Below are 19,596 nucleotides of genomic sequence, written 5' to 3' on the forward strand. Positions count from 1 at the left end.
AGTCAATCAAAACTGGAAAAATGTTAGAGTTATACTCCTTACCTACCTGTCTGTGAAAGGCAAAAGAGAGGCCTATCGGTAGCTTTCATATAAAATGCTCAGCGAATACCTGACAAGCAGGCATATCCCAAAAGTATAATTGGCAGTCATCTTTGAATTGAAAGTGAACACATTATTAACCAACCAGGCACGAGATATTTTGCTTTATTACAGCAGCTTAGATTCACTCATGTACGAGTTCTCTGCGCATAGAAACCACATTTTCACAAAATTTCACTAGTAATCTTCAAAAACAGCAGAAGTACTTTACACATAGCTAATTTACATATCAAGCCCCACCTTTCCAACCCATTTGCATGACGTTGAGTGAAAAGCCTGGTTTACTCGACTAAAATAAACTGAGCGAATAGAAACCCAAAAAAGCATTTTACACAAGATATTTTTCTCGAGCAGGTGTATCGAGCTAAAAAAAAACATGTATGGAAACTATGTTAAAGAAAAATTTGGCTGGTTGTTTTGTAACTGAACTCTATCCTGTTAAGACCGCCTACGCAGGATTTGACAGGCTGTACAAAATGTCAGTTTATCAGCTGAGATGATTATTGGTTGTTAGTTGCGCTGAAAATGAATTATATCCTGTGGTTACTTAGTAAAGGCCGGCTGTGCAGCATTTGACAGGCTGCACAAGACGTGTCAATAAGCAGGTTTGTGAGATGATATTAAGAGGTAATTTCTCAAAGAACCTATGGTGTATGGCAAGTGGTTTTTGAAAAATCGTGATAACAAACGGTATGATATTAAGCGAGGTGATATAAAACGGGTTAATCTGTACTTGTGTATGTTAACTTTATTCTACACATTATTAAAGGTACACTAATTGTTATTAATACCTGTTAGATTATTCATACACATCGATTATGCAAACTAGTATCGGTTCCAATTAGTTCGAATAATTAACTCTCTACTGTATTTTATTTTAAACAACATGACATCAACATGCTTTTTTTAAATCATGGGCATGAACATAAAATCCATGCGTCTTCTTTCTGCACTGATTTCTTGTTGTTTTCAACCTGTTAGCAACATAGAGGTAACAACGAAATTACCTTACAACTTGTTTTGTTTTTTTCACTCTATGGTAGGTGTAATACATCAACCCCACCCCACACCCAGTCTTCCAATGTTTTGAGGCTGAGAAACTGTTACATTGCAAGAGCAGGGTGATGCATTATCATGTTAACCTTCAGACTGCAGCCAAAAAGTAATGCAATGCATTGGAGTTAGGGAAAACTTACATCAATGATGCTAAACTTTTAAGACCTATATATATTCCCTTTAAGCTTAATACACAAACCAAGACAAAGATAATCATATTTTAATGTCTCTTTATTAATAACTGGTGCAATTGTAAAGACAAAACATACAAAAACAAGTAAGAAGTACCATTTGCATATTATGTTATTTAAATTATGATATTAAAACTGGTCAGTGCCAGAATATATATATTACAAATACAATTTAAAAATGACAATTAATAAAATTATTACAACACTGAAGGCCACTTGTATACAAGTTGTGTTCCCCTTTTGTTTGAAGACAAACAAAAACAAAAAACATTCTGATACATAGACAGAAAATTGGCTGGGCTAAGAAAAATTAAAAAGGGCAAGGCACAAATACCTATTATCAGTCATATGCCACAGAGTATTACATTAATTGTGAAAGGTGGTTACATAAAAGAATAAAGCGCTATATTTAGCCATTTTTACTTAAATTGCTTTTATTCATGACAACTAAACCTTAATCAAGCTGAATGTAACACATTTTTCAAAAGGGACTGTATTTATTTTCCAACCATGTTTGTGTTGACTAAGAGTATCAAATGTAAATGATCTTTATTAGTATTCCAATAATAATAATAATAATAATAATAATAATAATAATAATAATAATATAACCTCCTAGCCAGTACCCTTTGTATGTACATTTATTTAGGGTATATGGTTTAATCTTGCTTATGACTTGTTCTCTCATGTAATAATGTGTTGTTAAGCTAATTAAAATGAAGGAATAGTTGCATATGTTTTACAGTTCCGTGAAAGACCTAATTAATCACTAGATGGTGTTGCAACTTGAGACAAGCAATCCAAAAAAGTAACATCTTCATGTGCAAGGAAAACATATGGTGACCTGGCTAAAATATTTATTGAGGTTTGTAGAACTTGGTCTGGGAACTCTTTGTTTATCAGTAGGCTACAGTCCAGAAGATTTGGTGGTCAAGCACTGGTTTACGAGTCACTGAATTCTCACTCAGTCAGACAGACTGTCAATAGATTAAAAACAGACATGTTTAAAGCAGTCAGGCATGACCTATAACAGCACTTATCCAATGAGCTAGCATCAGCTTTGAATGGTTTTTAGACAGGGGAAATCTAATGCTAGACTTCTTGTAAGTCTTTCTACAGATTGTAGGTAGGTATGTTACAATGAATTGGTACACGTTTTGTAGATTAGGAGGTTTGGTGGTCCAGTGGTAAAAGAAAGGGGCTTGTTACCAGGCGGTTCCCATCAGTGACTTGCTGTGTGTGACCCTGAGCAAGTCACTTAACCTCTGTGTGCGCTGTCCTTTGGGTGAGAGGTAAAACCGAGGTCCTATTGTAAGTGACTGCAGCAGCAGTTGTGATGCATAGTTCACCCCCTAGTCTCTGTAAGTCGCTTTGAATAAAAACATCTGCTAAATAATAATAATAATAATAATAATAATAATAATAATAATAATAATAATAATAATAATAATAATAATAATACTAGATTATTGTACACAACCAGCTACAAGACCAAAGGGACAATTTGTTCCATTTAAGAAAAACCTTAGTCAAAATATATTAGTTTTAATTAAGGTTTAGATGCTTTATTAACAATGTATTGTAAGTGTATCAAACACTTAAATTAGGGAACTGTTTAGAAATTTAAATTCTACATTATCAACTTCATGGAAGACCAGTACATTGTATAATATGCACACCTGGATGGATTGTTACTACTTCTATTCTGATTTAGGAATCATGGAGAGTATTTAATTCTTGAATTCTGTAATGTGAATTACTGCACTGATTTAAATGAAAATAAAGGTACATTATCTACAAGTAAAACCTTTGTTTTGGAAATTAAGTGCCATAATCTTATCTTGCAGTACTCAGAATTTAATATGTATGTATGTTCAATCAACAAGTTACAAGATCCACTTGTTTGGCAGCCTTTTCTCTGTATTTTCCTAAAAATGAAATTTCCAATGTACAACTTTTTTTATATTTACCATACAAAACAGCATCCCATAGTCTGACCAGCTATCACAACTTATATGTGCTTTTGTCTTGATCATATCATAACAAAAGAAAGAAAATTGTTTATTAAATTGACCCATACAGAAGTGACTAAAGTTCATAATTAAAATGTTAAATTCTAGTTTTCTCACAAAAGGTGCAACAAGGTACAGTAATTGGGAGTTGCTCAATTAGTGCAGTGAACTAAACAGCCTTTCCATTTTAAGCAAGCTAGACCTAGTATAAAATAAAGGCTTGGTCATCTCACCAGAAGGCACGAAAAAGACTACCATCAACTTTGAAAGTCCAAGACCCATAAGATTCATTTCAGTCATCTTTACAAATTAGCAGAGAATCAACAGCACATGCTGGTTTTAGGTATGTATTTATTTAGGTTTTCAACATTTGAGAAGTGTGGAATTCAGTACAGATCAAATTAGGCACTGAGTAACAGGTACTGGTGAATCAGCAGAAAAAAATGTGTCACAGACCAAAATTTGCATTCTGGCAGTCTTGTTTGTGCAACTCTCAGGATACTAAATAGTCAAGTGGAGGAGAGGAGGAAATTTGATTTGAAGAAAAACTGAAAAAATGGCTTATTTTGCTTTGACCCATAATGACATTCAATGAAAGATCAGTTACCAATAAACAACACAAGAGATGATGATAAAACAACATTACATGACTATGTAGGAGATGGTAAGACTATAATACAGGCAGAGATGACATTGGAAAACACATTATACAAAATATGTCATGTTTATAAAACAATGGCAATAGTTTAGCATGTATATTTTTTTTATAAAATGTTTTTTCTTTAAATATATTAAGAACTGTATTTCAAAGGCATTACTGAGTTCTATTTTTACGTAGAATGCATGAATATGCATTTGACATTATGGATACATAATGTGCTTGTTTGAAGAAATGCAGGCAATACAGCACTGTAGAATTCAACACTGGGACTTTGTTGACGTTGCATAACTTTATTTTATAATTTTTTTACATACATATTTGATGGACAGATTCCAGCCATGCCTACATTAAAATCATGTTAAAAACAAATACTGGTGCATATTTCTTGAATGCATCTCTCATACATTTCTATTCTTAGGCTGTGAAAAAACAGTGTCAGAATAAAATATTTATTCTATTTAAAACCTTCATAATGACACACAAACAATTTAGTGTGTCCAAATATTATACCTTCTTTTTTTCCCCCTAATTTTGAATGTCCAAGTGGGATCCCCAGCAAAGATCAGCAACTAAACACAGCCAAACGGGAACCACACTGCCCTGACTTTTACCAGGTGACTCAGTGATGCACCACATCTGAGGGGTTGGGAAAGGGCACTAAAATAAGAATAAGTATTTAGGTCTCCTGGATTTGCTCATATCCACAAATATTACTGATTTAGCAAATGTGTGTTTTCTAATCTGTGTTGTTTATTAAATCATGTGCAGAAAACCTAGTATTCAATGATACTGCCCTTGCAAATTAAAAGCTAGATGAGATGACTTCCCCAATTGTCTTGCTAAAAGACTCTGTTAGGTTAGTGGATAATGTAATATTGTCTTCTCAGTAAACACAACTTGTTAATAAATTTTTTTGTTTATTAAAAAAAGGAATCCACATGCTTGAATTATTTCTACAATCTACATGTTCTGCTTTACATTCCCAATAAATATTAGAACATCAAATTGTTTCCATATTGTTGGCAACAATATTGAAAGGCAAATATTATCTGTACCAGTTCTGTAAAGGTGTTGGGACATTTTACATGATGCAGTGTGGCAAATGTGTTTTATAAATAATCTCTCTTCATATAGGTTTATCCGTAAGTGCTATCATGTGTCAAAATATAAAGATACAGTTGGAACAGCAAAAGAATAATCTGTTAAAGATGTATTGTGTTTATCCTAACTTTTAAAGTCAAACTAGTACATACAGTACTCTTGTTTCTAAAATTCAGCATTCACCCATATATATAGATTTATAGACTATGCAGATACTACCATATACTGTAAATGGCAAGTAGGTTTATCAAGCATTTTGTTTTTTTCAAAAATTCCACAACCCTGCAGAACTGGCACACACATGATTTGTGGTTGGGCTGTCTTCAAACCTCTAAACTTTGTTGCACCTTATTCAAGAAAAATAATTAATTAATTTTATCTGCTTAATTCCTGGCACATGAAACTGGAATCAAAGCCACACATGTACTGTACAATAAAGCTACAATTTGGTTCAGTCATTTTATATGGTGTAGCTCCATGCAAACCATGCGCAAACAACTGAAGTTTCTTTTTACTGTTATGAAACGGCATAGCTTTTTATTTTTAATATCTGGACTTTGCAGTGTCTATCACTAGATTTGCATGCATTACATGCGGCGCCTGTTGCTCTGCAGCAATAAAGCTTTGGGTGAATTTGTTTTTATTTCTTCATCAGATTAAATATGCAAAGTGTGTATACTTTACATTAAAGACGTCTACTTGTGGCCCCCTTCTCAAAATCTCCCTTGCCCCTTACCCAGCTAAATTCCAGTACTGGAGTTGGTCCATACTGCGTCAGGAAATCCTTCCCCCGTCAATGATAAAGGAAGAGGCCCACTTGGCGTGAAAGGATCAGTGTCAGTGTCTGTCTCACCTTCTGCTAAGTATCGTTTTTCTTTCATCCAACTCGACCCCCCACCGTTGGGGCTAAAATTCAAATCATCTTTCCCTTGGGAGATGCTGAAGCCACTGGGTGAGCGCTCCAGTTCCTCGTGATTGACTGAAAGAAGTGACAGCGGGGTATCTGTGTCCCGCATCAAGGTCCAGCCCTGCCGTGGCGAAGGGCAATCCATGAAGGGGGGTTGCTGCTCCCTTTCATATTGCAGGCTATTTCTGGAGTCCACCAGTGTACTGATGGGCAAAACATTGGGGCGTTCAGTGTAGGATGGAACAGGGGGAGGTGACAGCCTCATGCAGCCTGACCTGTCCATTGTCAAGGATGCTGAAAAGCTGGTGCACCTTGGATCGTTCCTGAAGAAACTATATGGAGTCACCTTGCTGACTGGGATTTGGTAAGACATATGAGGACAGGGTTCAGTGTAGTTGAAAAATACCTTTTTTATCTCTGTGTACCTGTTGTCCTCTTTGTCCTCTGTTGGGCTTTGTTGGCCTGAAGTCTCCTTTGGAAAATGACATCTGCATGGTTTTTCCTGCAGTTGGTCCATATGCTGCATATGCATATCCACTAAGAAGTCAAGTTTTTTCTCCATATGTTCAACCTGGAAACGAAAATAGACATAACATAACAAAGCAGCAGTGTAAACACAGTGGCCACTAATAAATGTTCCAAAATCACACCACCAAATTACTTGATAGTGGCTAGATGATGCAAATGTCTGCCACAGCCTTTACTCTATACTATTCTTTAAAAATGTTGTAAGTTACATGCTTTTTAATAAGACGTATATGGGAATTGAATAACTTCCTGCCAAAAAGCCAAAACCTAACATTTTGATGAATCTCTTCTTAAGAAAGCATCCACAGCAGATTAAAAAATATACAATATGTTGAAATAATCCCCTTGATTGATAAAACTGTACTTTAGATATGATGGAAAAAGATTCAAATACATTTAAATTACTGCAAAATGGTAAAAGTGAATTTTACTTGTTATGCTTGGAATAATTAATTTACTTATTTTTATCTGTGCACTTGAAACTAATATTAAACCAAGAGATGAAGACTGTATATGGGCCATGTGACACATGTCTGTAGTGTCACTTCAATTGATCTCAGTGGTGGCATGTTTAAACCCTGCCTTCATTTAAATCATTCAAAGAAGGCAACTTTGACAAAACGTATATTTTAGTTTTAAAAGTAAGCGAAATACTAAGTTTGGTCCTGTTGAATAGACCCCCTGTATGTGTCTACAATTCCCGAATCTCTACCCAGAAGCATTTTGAATTGTACACATTGAAATAGTGCATTGTTGGTACTAGACATGGAAGTAATAGGGAGTTACAGTAATAGTGGATACATAATCCTGCATTGAAAGCTTGACGGTTAGAATTTTGTAATATGGTCCATGTCTTACTAATATTCAGTGCTGTGATTGGTAATAAATAATACTCTTAGAAAGCTCCAATATGTCCAGAATGCAGCTGCTCGTATCCTAGATCAAAATCTTGTGATCATATTTCACCTGTACTATATCAACTCCATTGGTTGCCTGTTAACTTTAGGATTGATTTTAAAATTACAATGTTAACCTATAAAACCCTAAATGGCACTGCTCCTTCATATACTGCGGACCTGCTTACTCCCTATGTCCTTGCTCGCAGCCTGCATTCCTCTGAGGCTAGTCTGTTGGTTGTCCCAAACTCCAGGCTGCGCGCTCAGGGTGACGGGGCTTGTTCTGTTTATGCACCCAGACTTTGGAATTCCTTGCCAAATTATATTAAACGTTCAGACTCTCTGGAGTTTTTGAAAACTTCTTTAAAGACTTGCTATTTTAAATTGTCTTTTAACTGTACCTAACTGTACTTTTAGCTTTTCTTTTTGTTTGTTTAAGTCTTGTAAAGTGACTTGGTATACTTGCTATGAAAGTCGTTATATAAATAAAATGTTATTGTTGATTGTATATCCTTGTTACCCTTCCAAGTGACTTGGGACCCAAAAGTTTAATGGCAGCTAAACATACTACAACTGTAACCAAAAGTTTTGGTTGACTATAGAATTAACTAATTTTGCTTCATAGTCGAATTAAACCTGTTGAATAATGTTGTTAAGATATTCATATTATAATTTATTTCTTAGCAGACACCTTTATCCAGGGTGACTTACAATTGTTACAAGATAACACACTATTTTTACATACAAGTAGCCATTTATACAGTTGGGTTTTTGCTGGAGCAATCTAGGTAAAGAACCTTGCTCAAGAGTACAGCAGCAGTTTCCCCCATCTGGGATTGAACCCATGACCCTCCAGTCAAGAGTCCAGAGCCCTAACCACTACTCCACACTACTGCCCATATTGCTGTGCTGAACAAAATAACAACATTTGTAAACAAGTGGCTAATAATGATGCAATGCAGTCTTAATAGATGTGTTATTCTGCAAAAAAAATAGTCATTACATATATAAAAGTTTACTGCTGTAATACAAAATGTGCAATGCATGAACATTTTCAAGGAAGGTCTTATTAATAATGATTGTCCATTAAAACTACCGTCAGGATTAAAGATAGCTCAAGTAAACCTGTCACACATGTACAATAAATTGAATTACATACCACTTTGCAGTTTTCCACATAAAATTGAAAAATGTGACAAGATGACTTCCCAAATGGTCTTGCTACTTAAAAGACACTGTTTGGTTAGTGGATAATGTAATATTGTCTTCTCAGTAAACACAACTTGTTAATTCATTTTTAAGGTGTTAACACCAATGTTAATGAGCAGCACAGAGTGCTCTCCATAGGCAGAATCACCAGACCACTGTTTCACCCACCCATATCAAAAAAAAATTATTAAAAAATGTGATATTTCAAAATCTAACATGAATTACTGTACTACTATTATGGCTTCAGGTAGACTTTTGCGATATCATTTTGTAGTTTCTTTGATTACATGATGTTAAATCAAAATTATGTTCATATAGTTTAAATATATATATATATATATATATATATATATATATATATATATATATATATATATATATATATACAGTACTGTGCAAAAGTTTTAGGCAGGTGTGAAAAAATGCTGTAAAGTAAGAATGCTTTCAAAAATAGACATGTTAATAGTTTATATTTATCAATTAACAAAATGCAAAGTGAGTGAACAGAAGAAAAATCTACATCAAATCAATATTTGGTGTGACCACCCTTTGCCTTCAAAACAGCATCAATTCTTCTAGGTACACTTGCACACAGTTTTTGAAGGAACTCGGCAGGTAGGTTGGCCCAAACATCTTGGAGAACTAACCACAGTTCTTCTGTCGATTTAGGCAGCCTCAGTTGCTTCTCTCTCTTCATGTAATCCCAGACAGACTCGATGATGTTGAGATCAGGGCTCTGTGGGGGCCATACCATCACTTCCAGGACTCCTTGTTCTTCTTTACGCTGAAGATAGTTCTTAATGACTTTCGCTGTATGTTTGGGGTCGTTGTCATGGCTGCAGAATAAATTTGGGGCCAATCAGATGCCTCCCTGATGGTATTGCATGATGGATAAGTATCTGCCTGTACTTCTCAGCATTGAGGAGACCATTAATTCTGACCAAATCCCCAACTCCATTTGCAGAAATGCCGCCCCAAACTTGTAAGGAACCTCCACCATGCTTCACTGTTGCCTGCAGACACTCATTCGTGTACCGCTCTCCAGCCCTTTGGCGAACAAACTGCCTTCTGCTACAGCCAAATATTTCAAATTTTGACTCATCAGTCCAGAGCACCTGCTGCCATTTTTCTGCACCCCAGTTCCTGTGTTTTCGTGCATAGTTGAGTCGCTTGGCCTTGTTTCCACGTTGGAGGTATGGCTTTTTGGCCGCAAGTCTTCCATGAAGGCCACTTCTGACCAGACTTCTCCGGACAGTAGATGGGTGTACCAGGGTCCCACTGTTTTCTGCCAATTCTGAGCTGATGGCACTGCTGGACATCTTCCGATTGCGAAGGGAAGGAAGCATGATGTGTCTTTCATCTGCTGCAGTAAGTTTCCTTGGCCGACCACTGCGTCTATGGTCCTCAAAGTTGCCCGTTTCTTTGTGCTTCTTCAAAAGAGCTTGGACAGCACATCTGGAAACCCCTGTCTGCCTGAAATTTCTGCCTGGGAGAGACCTTGCTGATGCAGTATAACTACCTTGTGTCTTGTTGCTGTGCTCAGTCTTGCCATGGTGTATGACTTTTGACAGTAAACTGTCTTCAGCAACCTCACCTTGTTAGCTGAGTTTGGCTGTTCCTACACAGCTGTTTCTGTTTCAGTTAATGATTGTGTTTCAACCTACATATTGAATGATGATCATTAGCACCTGTTTGGTATAATTGTTTAATCATACACCTGACTATATGCCTACAAAATCCCTGACTTTGTGCAAGTGTACCTAGAAGAATTGATGCTGTTTTGAAGGCAAAGGGTGGTCACACCAAATATGGATTTGATTTAGATTTTTCTTCTGTTCACTCACTTTGCATTTAGTTAATTGATAAATATAATCTATTAACATGTCTATTTTTGAAAGCATTCTTACTTTACAGCATTTTTTCACACCTGCCTAAAACTTTTGCACAGTACTGTATATATATATATATATATATATATATATATATATATATATATATATATATATATATATATATATATATGTCTCAATCCTCAGGTGATGCAAAACTTTTGGCCATAGCTATATACTTGGCTGGTGACAGGAAAAAAACAGTGAGAATATATTTCACAGTAAATCAAAAAACAGACCAAAGCCATCGCAGAGCCCCCCTCTGGAGCAGGCCACTTTTAGGATGGCTGCATTTACACAAAAAAACTATGCCAACTCAAAGCTGGCTTAAAAGTGGGTAGTGTACACGGGGTATTCAATTCTTACATATTGGTTATAGAAGAAAGCATGGGAACTGGGGGAGCACTTCACTAATTTAATTCAGACATTTCTTGAATGCCTGAAGTAAGATAATAATGCAGTATTCAGTTATGCAGTATTGCATTATTCTCCTATTCTTGGGCATTAAACAAACTAATTACAGAAAAGACTGAATATATTTTACTATTTTTCTAAGCTTTGTCCAGTTCGGCTTGGATTTCTATCAGAGCTTTAGTTTCTCGCAATGTCCATGTAGTGCAGGGTTACCAGATTTCCAGAGTGAAAAACTGCTGGGAAGTTTTATTTTCTTCGATTCACTGACGCTACAGCAACTCTGAAGCTGTATATAATAACACCATCAAAATTTAAAAATTAAACACTGGGTGTATTTATTGCAGATCAAAACGACTCATTGCTTTCTTTCTATCGTCATATAATCAAAACATGTTAAATGTACAAAAGAAAAAAATAGATCACATAAACAGAATTATTTAATATAATCCATAAGATGTAGTTTGGTACTTTAAAAAAAATGAATACAATAGCAAAACTGGGACAATTGAACCATTTTACTGTTCCCGACCTGGACAAATTATGGCTGAAAACTGGGACAATCACAGTTTTCCCAGGATGTCTGGTAACCTTAATGTGGTTCCCTGACACATTTAGTTTTTTTTCTCTATTTGTTTTCTCAGAATATGAACTAAACTGCACACGCAATGTTTACTTCTGAGTCAGGCTACCTTGTATTATAAGTTTCCAATGTGCAAAGGACTGAGTCCAGCAGTTTGAGGTTTACCAATCGAACCAAACTCACTTTGTTTGCCAAACGGATGTACGCTTCGTTTCCATAGTGGACTTTGTTGTTCACATTTTATATCAAAGGTACAAAATCGTACTAAGTGCCAACCAAACCCTCTAAACAGTGTGAACACAGCTTTAAAATACCTGTCTTTTAACTTTCACAAATCTTCCCATCATGCTTTGGTCTTCAGCCTCTTGCACTGATCCTTTGGGTAAATATGGATCATTTCTGTTGAAAGAAATGAAAACAAACATTATCAAATTCACTCTTAACACTTAATCCATAACAAGTACTGTTACTAGAATATGAAATCGCCACAAAGATTTATAATAATACACAGCTAAAAAGAAAGATGCACAGTCTGTGTAAAATATTTTTGAGAAAAAACAAAGGATCACCTTGCATCTCAATAGAAATAACATCATATAATTTTGCTGTAGATGATCTGTACACTATTTTCTCTGTGAGTCGGATGAAGCCCATTTATCCTACCACAGTTCTAAAAAATGACTTCTGTGTTTTTATACCTTAAATTAATGCAAATGTGAATACAATTATTATATACAATCAGTATTTAATGGTTAAAAAATATTTGTATATGTCTTAATATGCAACACAGAGTATGAAATCATATAACAACAACAAAACTAAATGCAAAGAATAAACCAAACCTAGGTGATTGTTGGGAGGGGTATGAAAAGGACCCTTTTTGAGCCTTCTTATGTTTTGGAGTTGAAGGGGGCCCTGGAGACAAAATCATATCTATTCTGAAAGAAATAAATGCAAATGGAAATGTTTAAATATAAATTCAACCCATATTAAATATTAATTGCATTAATATCCTGTGCAGTGTCATCTAATCACAGCTACTTCAGACATCAATGCTAATGCAACACAAGGTACACAATGTTTTTGTGGTCAACTTTGTAGCTTTTACCTTGTTTGGAGGTATTTAATTCTAGAAAGCATATCAATATGCCCTGCTGAGTACTGTTCTATCACATCCTTTACGTCATAAGGCCTCAGTGTCTCCTTGAATTTTTTTTTATTCAGAAGAAATTTCATGATTCTGTGGGAATAAATGCAGAAAGTTGGGAACAGAAATGGCAATATTTTGTAGACTCTTCTAAAGTTGGCACATATATACCTGTGAACAAGCAAGTGAAAACTTTATGTTGAAAATATATATATATATATATATATATATATATATATATATATATATATTCAAGATTTTAATCCCTGAAGGATATAACAGCAATGGTCAGCACAGGTATGTCTTGTTTTAGGGAAAAGTTAATTTTACAGTAAAGTTGAATTGTTATGGTTTGCTATAAACAAGTACTGGGGGTTTAGACATAAGCTTGATATCTTAGAAACAAGGAAATGTGTGTTCCAATTCCAAACTCTCACTTAGATTGAAACATGAACATGAAAAGTAAGACCTTATTGCATTGTCCGATGTCTTAGCTGCAAATACAAGATCAATGCTGATCAATGCTGAATAAATACACAAAACAATACCTGACCTACCTAACAGCCCTGATAACTGTTTTCAGTGTAGGTATCATCTCTTCCAGTAATAGGTCGCTGGGGTAGCCCTTGTCTTCAGACCCTGTGTCTGCCAGAGCTCCAGCATCTGGGGAGAGATCATGATTGTAATATTTCACTTCTGTTTTAAAATGATTAAATGTGATGGCTAACCAATCTGATCATGACAAGAACACTATTGCGTTTGGGCAACCAATTCTGTGTAATCATGGAATCTTTGATTCTTCACAGGTTAACACTACTCCACAATATTTATAATTCAGCACTTGGCATCCATAACAACTTGGATATTAATTAAGTGATACTTTCTGCTGAAGATAATTTCACCGGCAACTGCACATGTACAGCTATGGTCAAAGGTTTTCACCTAATTGTGCTTTATAAAATTGAATGAAACCTGCTGAATAATGTTATGTTAACATATTGAATTACATACCACTTTGTAGTTTTCCAGAAATTTTACGTAAAACTGACAAAAATGGAAACATATCACATTTCAAAATCTAACACGAAATATTGTACTATTATGGCTTCCGGTATACTTTTGTGATATAATTTTGTAGTTTCTTTGACTACACGATGTTAAATAAAATATCTATATTATGTTGTGGTAGGGTACCCCCGCCACTGTGCGTATTTTTTGTTTTATGTGGTGTGTTATATGTATGTATGTAGTGGTGCACGGAGTGTGGGTTATGTAGCATGGGTGATTTAAAATGTATATTTGCATGTGGGCATGGGATTGCACAAATTAGTTCATGTGCAGATAAAAGAAGCATGAATCACTTTCTCAGGGTTGGTTGTTCGGTGAGCTAAAAGAAAATAATTAAAATTGCTATTCGTGCTGACTTTAAATCAGCATGTTAATTGTTTTTGGGTTTGTCTCACCGTGTTTGTTTAGTATCTGTCCATTTTGGCTACCATGCCATTTTGTTTTGGGATAAGTGTTTTATTTTCTGTTTAAACATTTTATTTTTCAATAAATCTGTGCACCAGCGCACACATTTACTCACAGTACTGTGTGTTTCTTCCAGGTCTGATGTCACCACAAAGCCATGTTGTGACATATGTTCATGAAGTTGGTTGTTTTGTTTTTTTTAATTATGCCTCAATCATAAAATTGTAGGTGTTGCAAAACTTTTAGCCATAGCTCTAGACTTAAACTAAAGACAACAAATAAGAACCCCAGTTAACCTGAGATGTTATGTATTCCAAACCATTTTGTGACTCATTTAATTGATCTACAATTTCATTCCATCCATAACTAAAAAGCACTTAATTATCATTTGACAAACCTTTCCTTTCTCAATGTCTTTAATGACTTATGCAGGAGACACATCAATTGTATGCAAAAGTTGCTCAAGAACTCTAAACCTAAGATCCAAGTTTAAATTCCTCTCTCATTCATAATAAGCACTTTCCACAACCAAATACAACTTTAACCAAACATTTGAGACAAACATATTTAACATCTAAATGTACAGGTTTATTTTGCAATTCACTGTGTTTTTTCCATGCAGACTGTACAATGGGCATTTACTATGCTTCACCACGGTTAACCATTCTTTTCTGTACTTTTGGGATTTAACTTGTTTGCCGGCTTCTCACTATATTTTCCTACACGTTGCTATGATTTTACTAGGCACATTACACTTTGAGATGGCTTTACAATGCTACACTCTGTAAACTTTGAAAATGGATCCATTAAATCCATTAAAGTAATTGAGAATATGTGGCACAAAGTTTACCTTCTGAACTCTGTCTAAAAGCATAAGCTTTCATACGAAAGGCAGTTCGGAATCTCTCTCTGTTACTGAAGGCCCCCGCCTTTGATTCCTTAGAAGGGCTGTCTTCAATGGCATCTGCATTCAGAGGTGTGATCAGCTTGCCCTTGATAGTTGCCGTTCGTGGGTTAGATAGGCGAACACGCTCCAGGAGACTCATTTTCTGGCTGCAAAATAAATGTTATTTATACATTTTCCCTTTTGTCTCAATAGATCTTAAATATGAGTCCCTGTGTGGCTCGCCTGGTAAAAGCCCAGCTGAGTGGTGTGCAGAATAGTCAGGTTCATAGCCTGGCCTTGCAAAGCCTTCACTGGGGATTCTGCAGGGGGCGTCACATTGGGTCTGGTGCTCCTGCGGGTTAGGGAGGCAAAACCGGTAGGGACAGTTTCTCCTCATCGCGCTACAGCAGACCCTACTGGCCAAGCACATTTGTCCTCTAGAGACCGGTAGCTCACTGACACCTGCTCTCAGGTTCCTGTGTGTAAAAGAGGAAATTGGCTTGGTCGTACGATCGCCCACTGACCCTTCAGTTCTCTTGAGCTGTGTGAGGAATTGCTGCGGTGAGAGAGCATACAGGTAGCCAAAACCAGCTATTCAACTGTTGTGCCTTTTATCAGAGGAAGCTAAACTGCACATAGTTTGGAGTTGTGTTCTGATGTCAACAGATTGTTCACGCTCATTTAACTGGGAGGAGTTTTAGTTATTAAACTAAAATCAACTGGACATTCTAAATTGTGGAGAACATTGAGGGTAAAATAAATGGGCACTCTGAATTTAAAAAAAATGGATTCTTATATATTTAAACTATGTTACACCACAATTTTGTCCAACCCTGTTTATCCAGGTTAACCGTTGCTAGTCCAGAACATATTCAACTCAATCTACCAGTATTCACTGTGAGCTGATGGAGTTTCTGTGTACCAGCGTTGTCGGGTGTTGTTAATAATCAAGTGGTGCTAGATCCTGCTGTTTAGATCACCTTACAATAGGGTTACGAAGCCAAATTATTTTTCCTCATTGTGGTATTTCAGGAAATGATGTGCTTGATGCAACCCTTTATAAAATCTACTTCACAGGGGTATTGCAATACACTGTTACTGAACTCAACAATTGTACAGAGTTAGAGGTTAAAAGGTCACTTCATTGTACTTTGAAGGCTGATGACATGTTGGCATTATGCAAGACCACGGTAAGATTAAACCCAGCACCAGATAGCCTTTCAGTGGAGTTCCACCAACCAAGCAGAGACAACATGATATTCTATCTCCCTGGGATCACTTTAACACAAAGAAGGGGATTAGGGTATTCGGGTAAGGATAATGAGAAGGAAATGTAGTAAAAAAAAAAAAAGGTGAGCTTACTCAATCAATTTTTATTTATAGGAAGTGTGAACTAAACCATTTTCCCAGTAACAGCTTTTAACAAAAGCGACTGAATTTTGTAGTACTACATAAGAAAAAATTGATCTCTGTTTTAAAGTTTACAAATATTTAATTTCTATATCATGTTAAAGACACATCATAATAGTAATCAATTCAATAAAGGATGTTTTAGACAATTCTTATATTTGCAACATCTACAGTGGCAGAAAAATTGTATTACTGAAATGATTTAGTGAGCTAAGAAATTAACATTTATATTTATATTTTAGAATAAAACACATGGGAAGATTCTCAGAAATGTTTTCGAATTGGATTGTTTTGTAATGAATGGATATTTTTATAGTAGGATTATTAAAAAGTTTTAAGTAAACAACATACCCCAATAAGGATTATGAGAGTTGATTAGAATGATTCTAATAAAATTATTCATTGCAATATGGTAATAATAATAAACAAAAATATATTTTAAAAAAAAACTCTTATTATTAGTGGCACTGACAATATTATCCTCTTCATACAGATCAGATACCTAAGCAGTCGTCTGACGTTTGACGGATTGCAACACAGTGATGTTTACAGTGAAAGGACTTACACTCTTATACCTTGTAGCATAAAAGTAAATTGCACAGAAGTCCAAGATATACATTGTATGTCTTTCTAGACAAATGTAACTACATTTGGAAAATCTAATAGCACTGTGGCTTACTACATACCTATGCATGTGATAATTTAACCATCAGATTTCTGAGAATGGTTGCATAATGATGCTAATAAGTACTTAATTAGATGCATTTGGTCTGCCCATTAAGTACAGTCATTAAAAATGTTGATAAAATACAAACATTTTGTGACTGATAAATGAAGTATTTATTTTTACCTTATGAGTATCTATAACAACCTAGTGAGAATACTAAATCAGGAGTAAATGAAGCAATTAGAAAAAATGCAAATACTTTTGACCTGAGAGTAGAGTTTTGCATATGGAACATTGCTAGTTAAACTTTTGGAGGTAATTTAATGTAAAAGCCTAAGAGCACAAGTAAACCATGACAATTCTTCAAGCAGAATGCAGGTACAGGTACAAAAAGGTTCATTTTTATGATAAATATTAAGAGACATATTAAGGTGTAGATAGTGAAAGGGATGGGTGTTTGGCACAGGTCAGAATTTGTGTAGAAAAAAATATGTGTTATATTTACGAAAAAATGTAAATGCTATGAACAGGTAGTTACTAGGGTATCGTCATAGCGTACATGAACTTTCTAAGTGTAGTAAAAGGACATTCACAAATATAGTAAGACTATTATTTGGACCAGACCGTTAGTAACATAATGCAAAAAAAACACAGAAAAGCTAAAAGAAAAAGAAGAAATAGAGGGGCAAACACAGACACAGGTGTGCATAAAATAGGATTCATAATTGTATAAATCTTAGATGATCCTTGATTTGTGAATTTTTTTGTGTGTGTATATGGAAATTTGGTAAAAGCTGGCCAGTATGTATGCCATTATATCTACTGTATGTGAGTGTGTGTGTATGTAACAACAGGTAAAATAATATTATGATATTACATTTCATTTCATTTTTCAGCATTACCATTAGTCCATGCTTATGTTGCTTATAGATAATTATCACTGTGATATGTATATGTTGGCTTGATAAACAGAATACATTTGTGGTCAAGGGCATTTTTCAAATGCATTTGTAGAGATGGATGAGCTTTTAGAAGTTAAGGCTTTGAAGTGTACAATCTCTCTTCAACCATAGAATCCAGTGAACTCTCCATCGTTTAGTGGAAGGTTATGGGAGTTCCATATATATCTTTGTAACTAAAGCCTTGGGGATAGTATGGAAGCTTGAGAACAATGGTTGCATTTTAGTTAGTGCTACTTCATAACTGGAACTAATTATACTAGGCTACAATACAAAAGTCAAACAAAAAACTAGGCTAATGTTAAGAGTATGTGCATGCTGATACACTTATTTTGTAATTACCTTAAAGAAGTATTAGTCAGCATGTATTAAAAAAAATCAAAACACACCTATTTATTAATATGTTGATTTCAAAACAAGAAAAGCTGCACTTCCCTCACCTTTACAACTCTCATCTGGAGCACTGACATTTTTACTGCCATATTTCCATACCAAGGCCATACACAGACAATGAAAATGTGTTGCAAAATTAGAAAATGTAACTCATTCATCACTTAAACATGACTGTTCATTAATTCGAGCTACCGCTGTGGAAACTACAACAGGCATTTCTTTGTCGAGTTTAACACCTTGCCCAGGACTACAATCCCACCATTCACTGCAGATGCATTTCTAAGGAAGCTAAGAAAAATGAAACAAAAATGTAGATCTAAAGGATAAAAAGTAAGACTAATATTTGTTTATAAAATCTGAATGAGTTTTAGTTAGTTTGACCACGACAGGTTCTATATTAAATAGCACTGCCAGATTGGTATTGATTGATACTCAATAATTGTGTAAACAAGGAAAATCAAGGGTCTGCATGGTTTTGTGTTGAGTAATTGTGACGAAGAGCAAATGAATCCGAATCAACAAGCTCCCTCTCGACCGGTGAGGGCACTGTACAACAGGAACTGCGGGCTTCGTACTGAATGGTTGGGCAGTTCATTCCGGGGGCAGTCGGAAGCCGTCCATTCAGGAAGAGGGCGGCGTTACGGTACCTGGAGTCATCGCCCTAGAACGGTGAGCGAAGTTTCAGTCATGAATTGGAGGAGATGTGATTGAACTAGCTATCGGAGGGGGCGGGGCTTAGAGGGATGTGACGCCGTAATCGGTTACTTTGTTGTGGTTAATGGGAGGAAACAAGGACGGGAAACTTGAATGAAGTGTTGTCCCATCACGCCTGTATTTGTCTTTGCCAGGCGGCTGATACGAAGCCGGGAGCTGCAGCCAGAAGCCAGCCCGGACCTGAACGCACAAACCACCACCACTCAGAGCACCGCACCTGCACCTGCACCCAGAGCACACACAGTCTGGAGACGTGTTGTTTGTGACTGTGTTACGTGTTTTGTTTTCGCATTATTATTTCGGGACTGCAACCCCTTTTTTTTGCGCTGGCAATACTCATTGCTGGGTAGAGCCAGCTTTATTATTTAAAACCTTTTTTTCAAGGATATTAAAGACTTGAACTG

General features: G+C 35.7%; 1 protein-coding gene across 1 annotated transcript in view; it reads right to left on the reverse strand.

The window, feature by feature from the left end:
• Window positions 1-1,378: 1,378 nt before the first annotated feature.
• The window catches only part of LOC117435285 (potassium voltage-gated channel subfamily KQT member 3-like), a 159,658-nt gene continuing 141,440 nt past the window's right edge, over window positions 1,379-19,596 (reverse strand). The window contains exons 10-15 of the mRNA XM_034058333.3: window positions 15,014-15,216; window positions 13,248-13,353; window positions 12,652-12,783; window positions 12,386-12,481; window positions 11,858-11,942; window positions 1,379-6,598 (exon numbers count right to left, since the gene is read on the reverse strand). Of these exons, the coding sequence (XP_033914224.3) occupies window positions 5,861-6,598; window positions 11,858-11,942; window positions 12,386-12,481; window positions 12,652-12,783; window positions 13,248-13,353; window positions 15,014-15,216 (1,360 nt within the window). The 3' untranslated portion in view covers window positions 1,379-5,860. The remainder of the gene's footprint in view (window positions 6,599-11,857; window positions 11,943-12,385; window positions 12,482-12,651; window positions 12,784-13,247; window positions 13,354-15,013; window positions 15,217-19,596) is intronic.

This window comes from Acipenser ruthenus, chromosome 3, assembly GCF_902713425.1.
Source record: "Acipenser ruthenus chromosome 3, fAciRut3.2 maternal haplotype, whole genome shotgun sequence".
In the NCBI taxonomy this organism is placed as follows: domain Eukaryota; kingdom Metazoa; phylum Chordata; class Actinopteri; order Acipenseriformes; family Acipenseridae; genus Acipenser; species Acipenser ruthenus.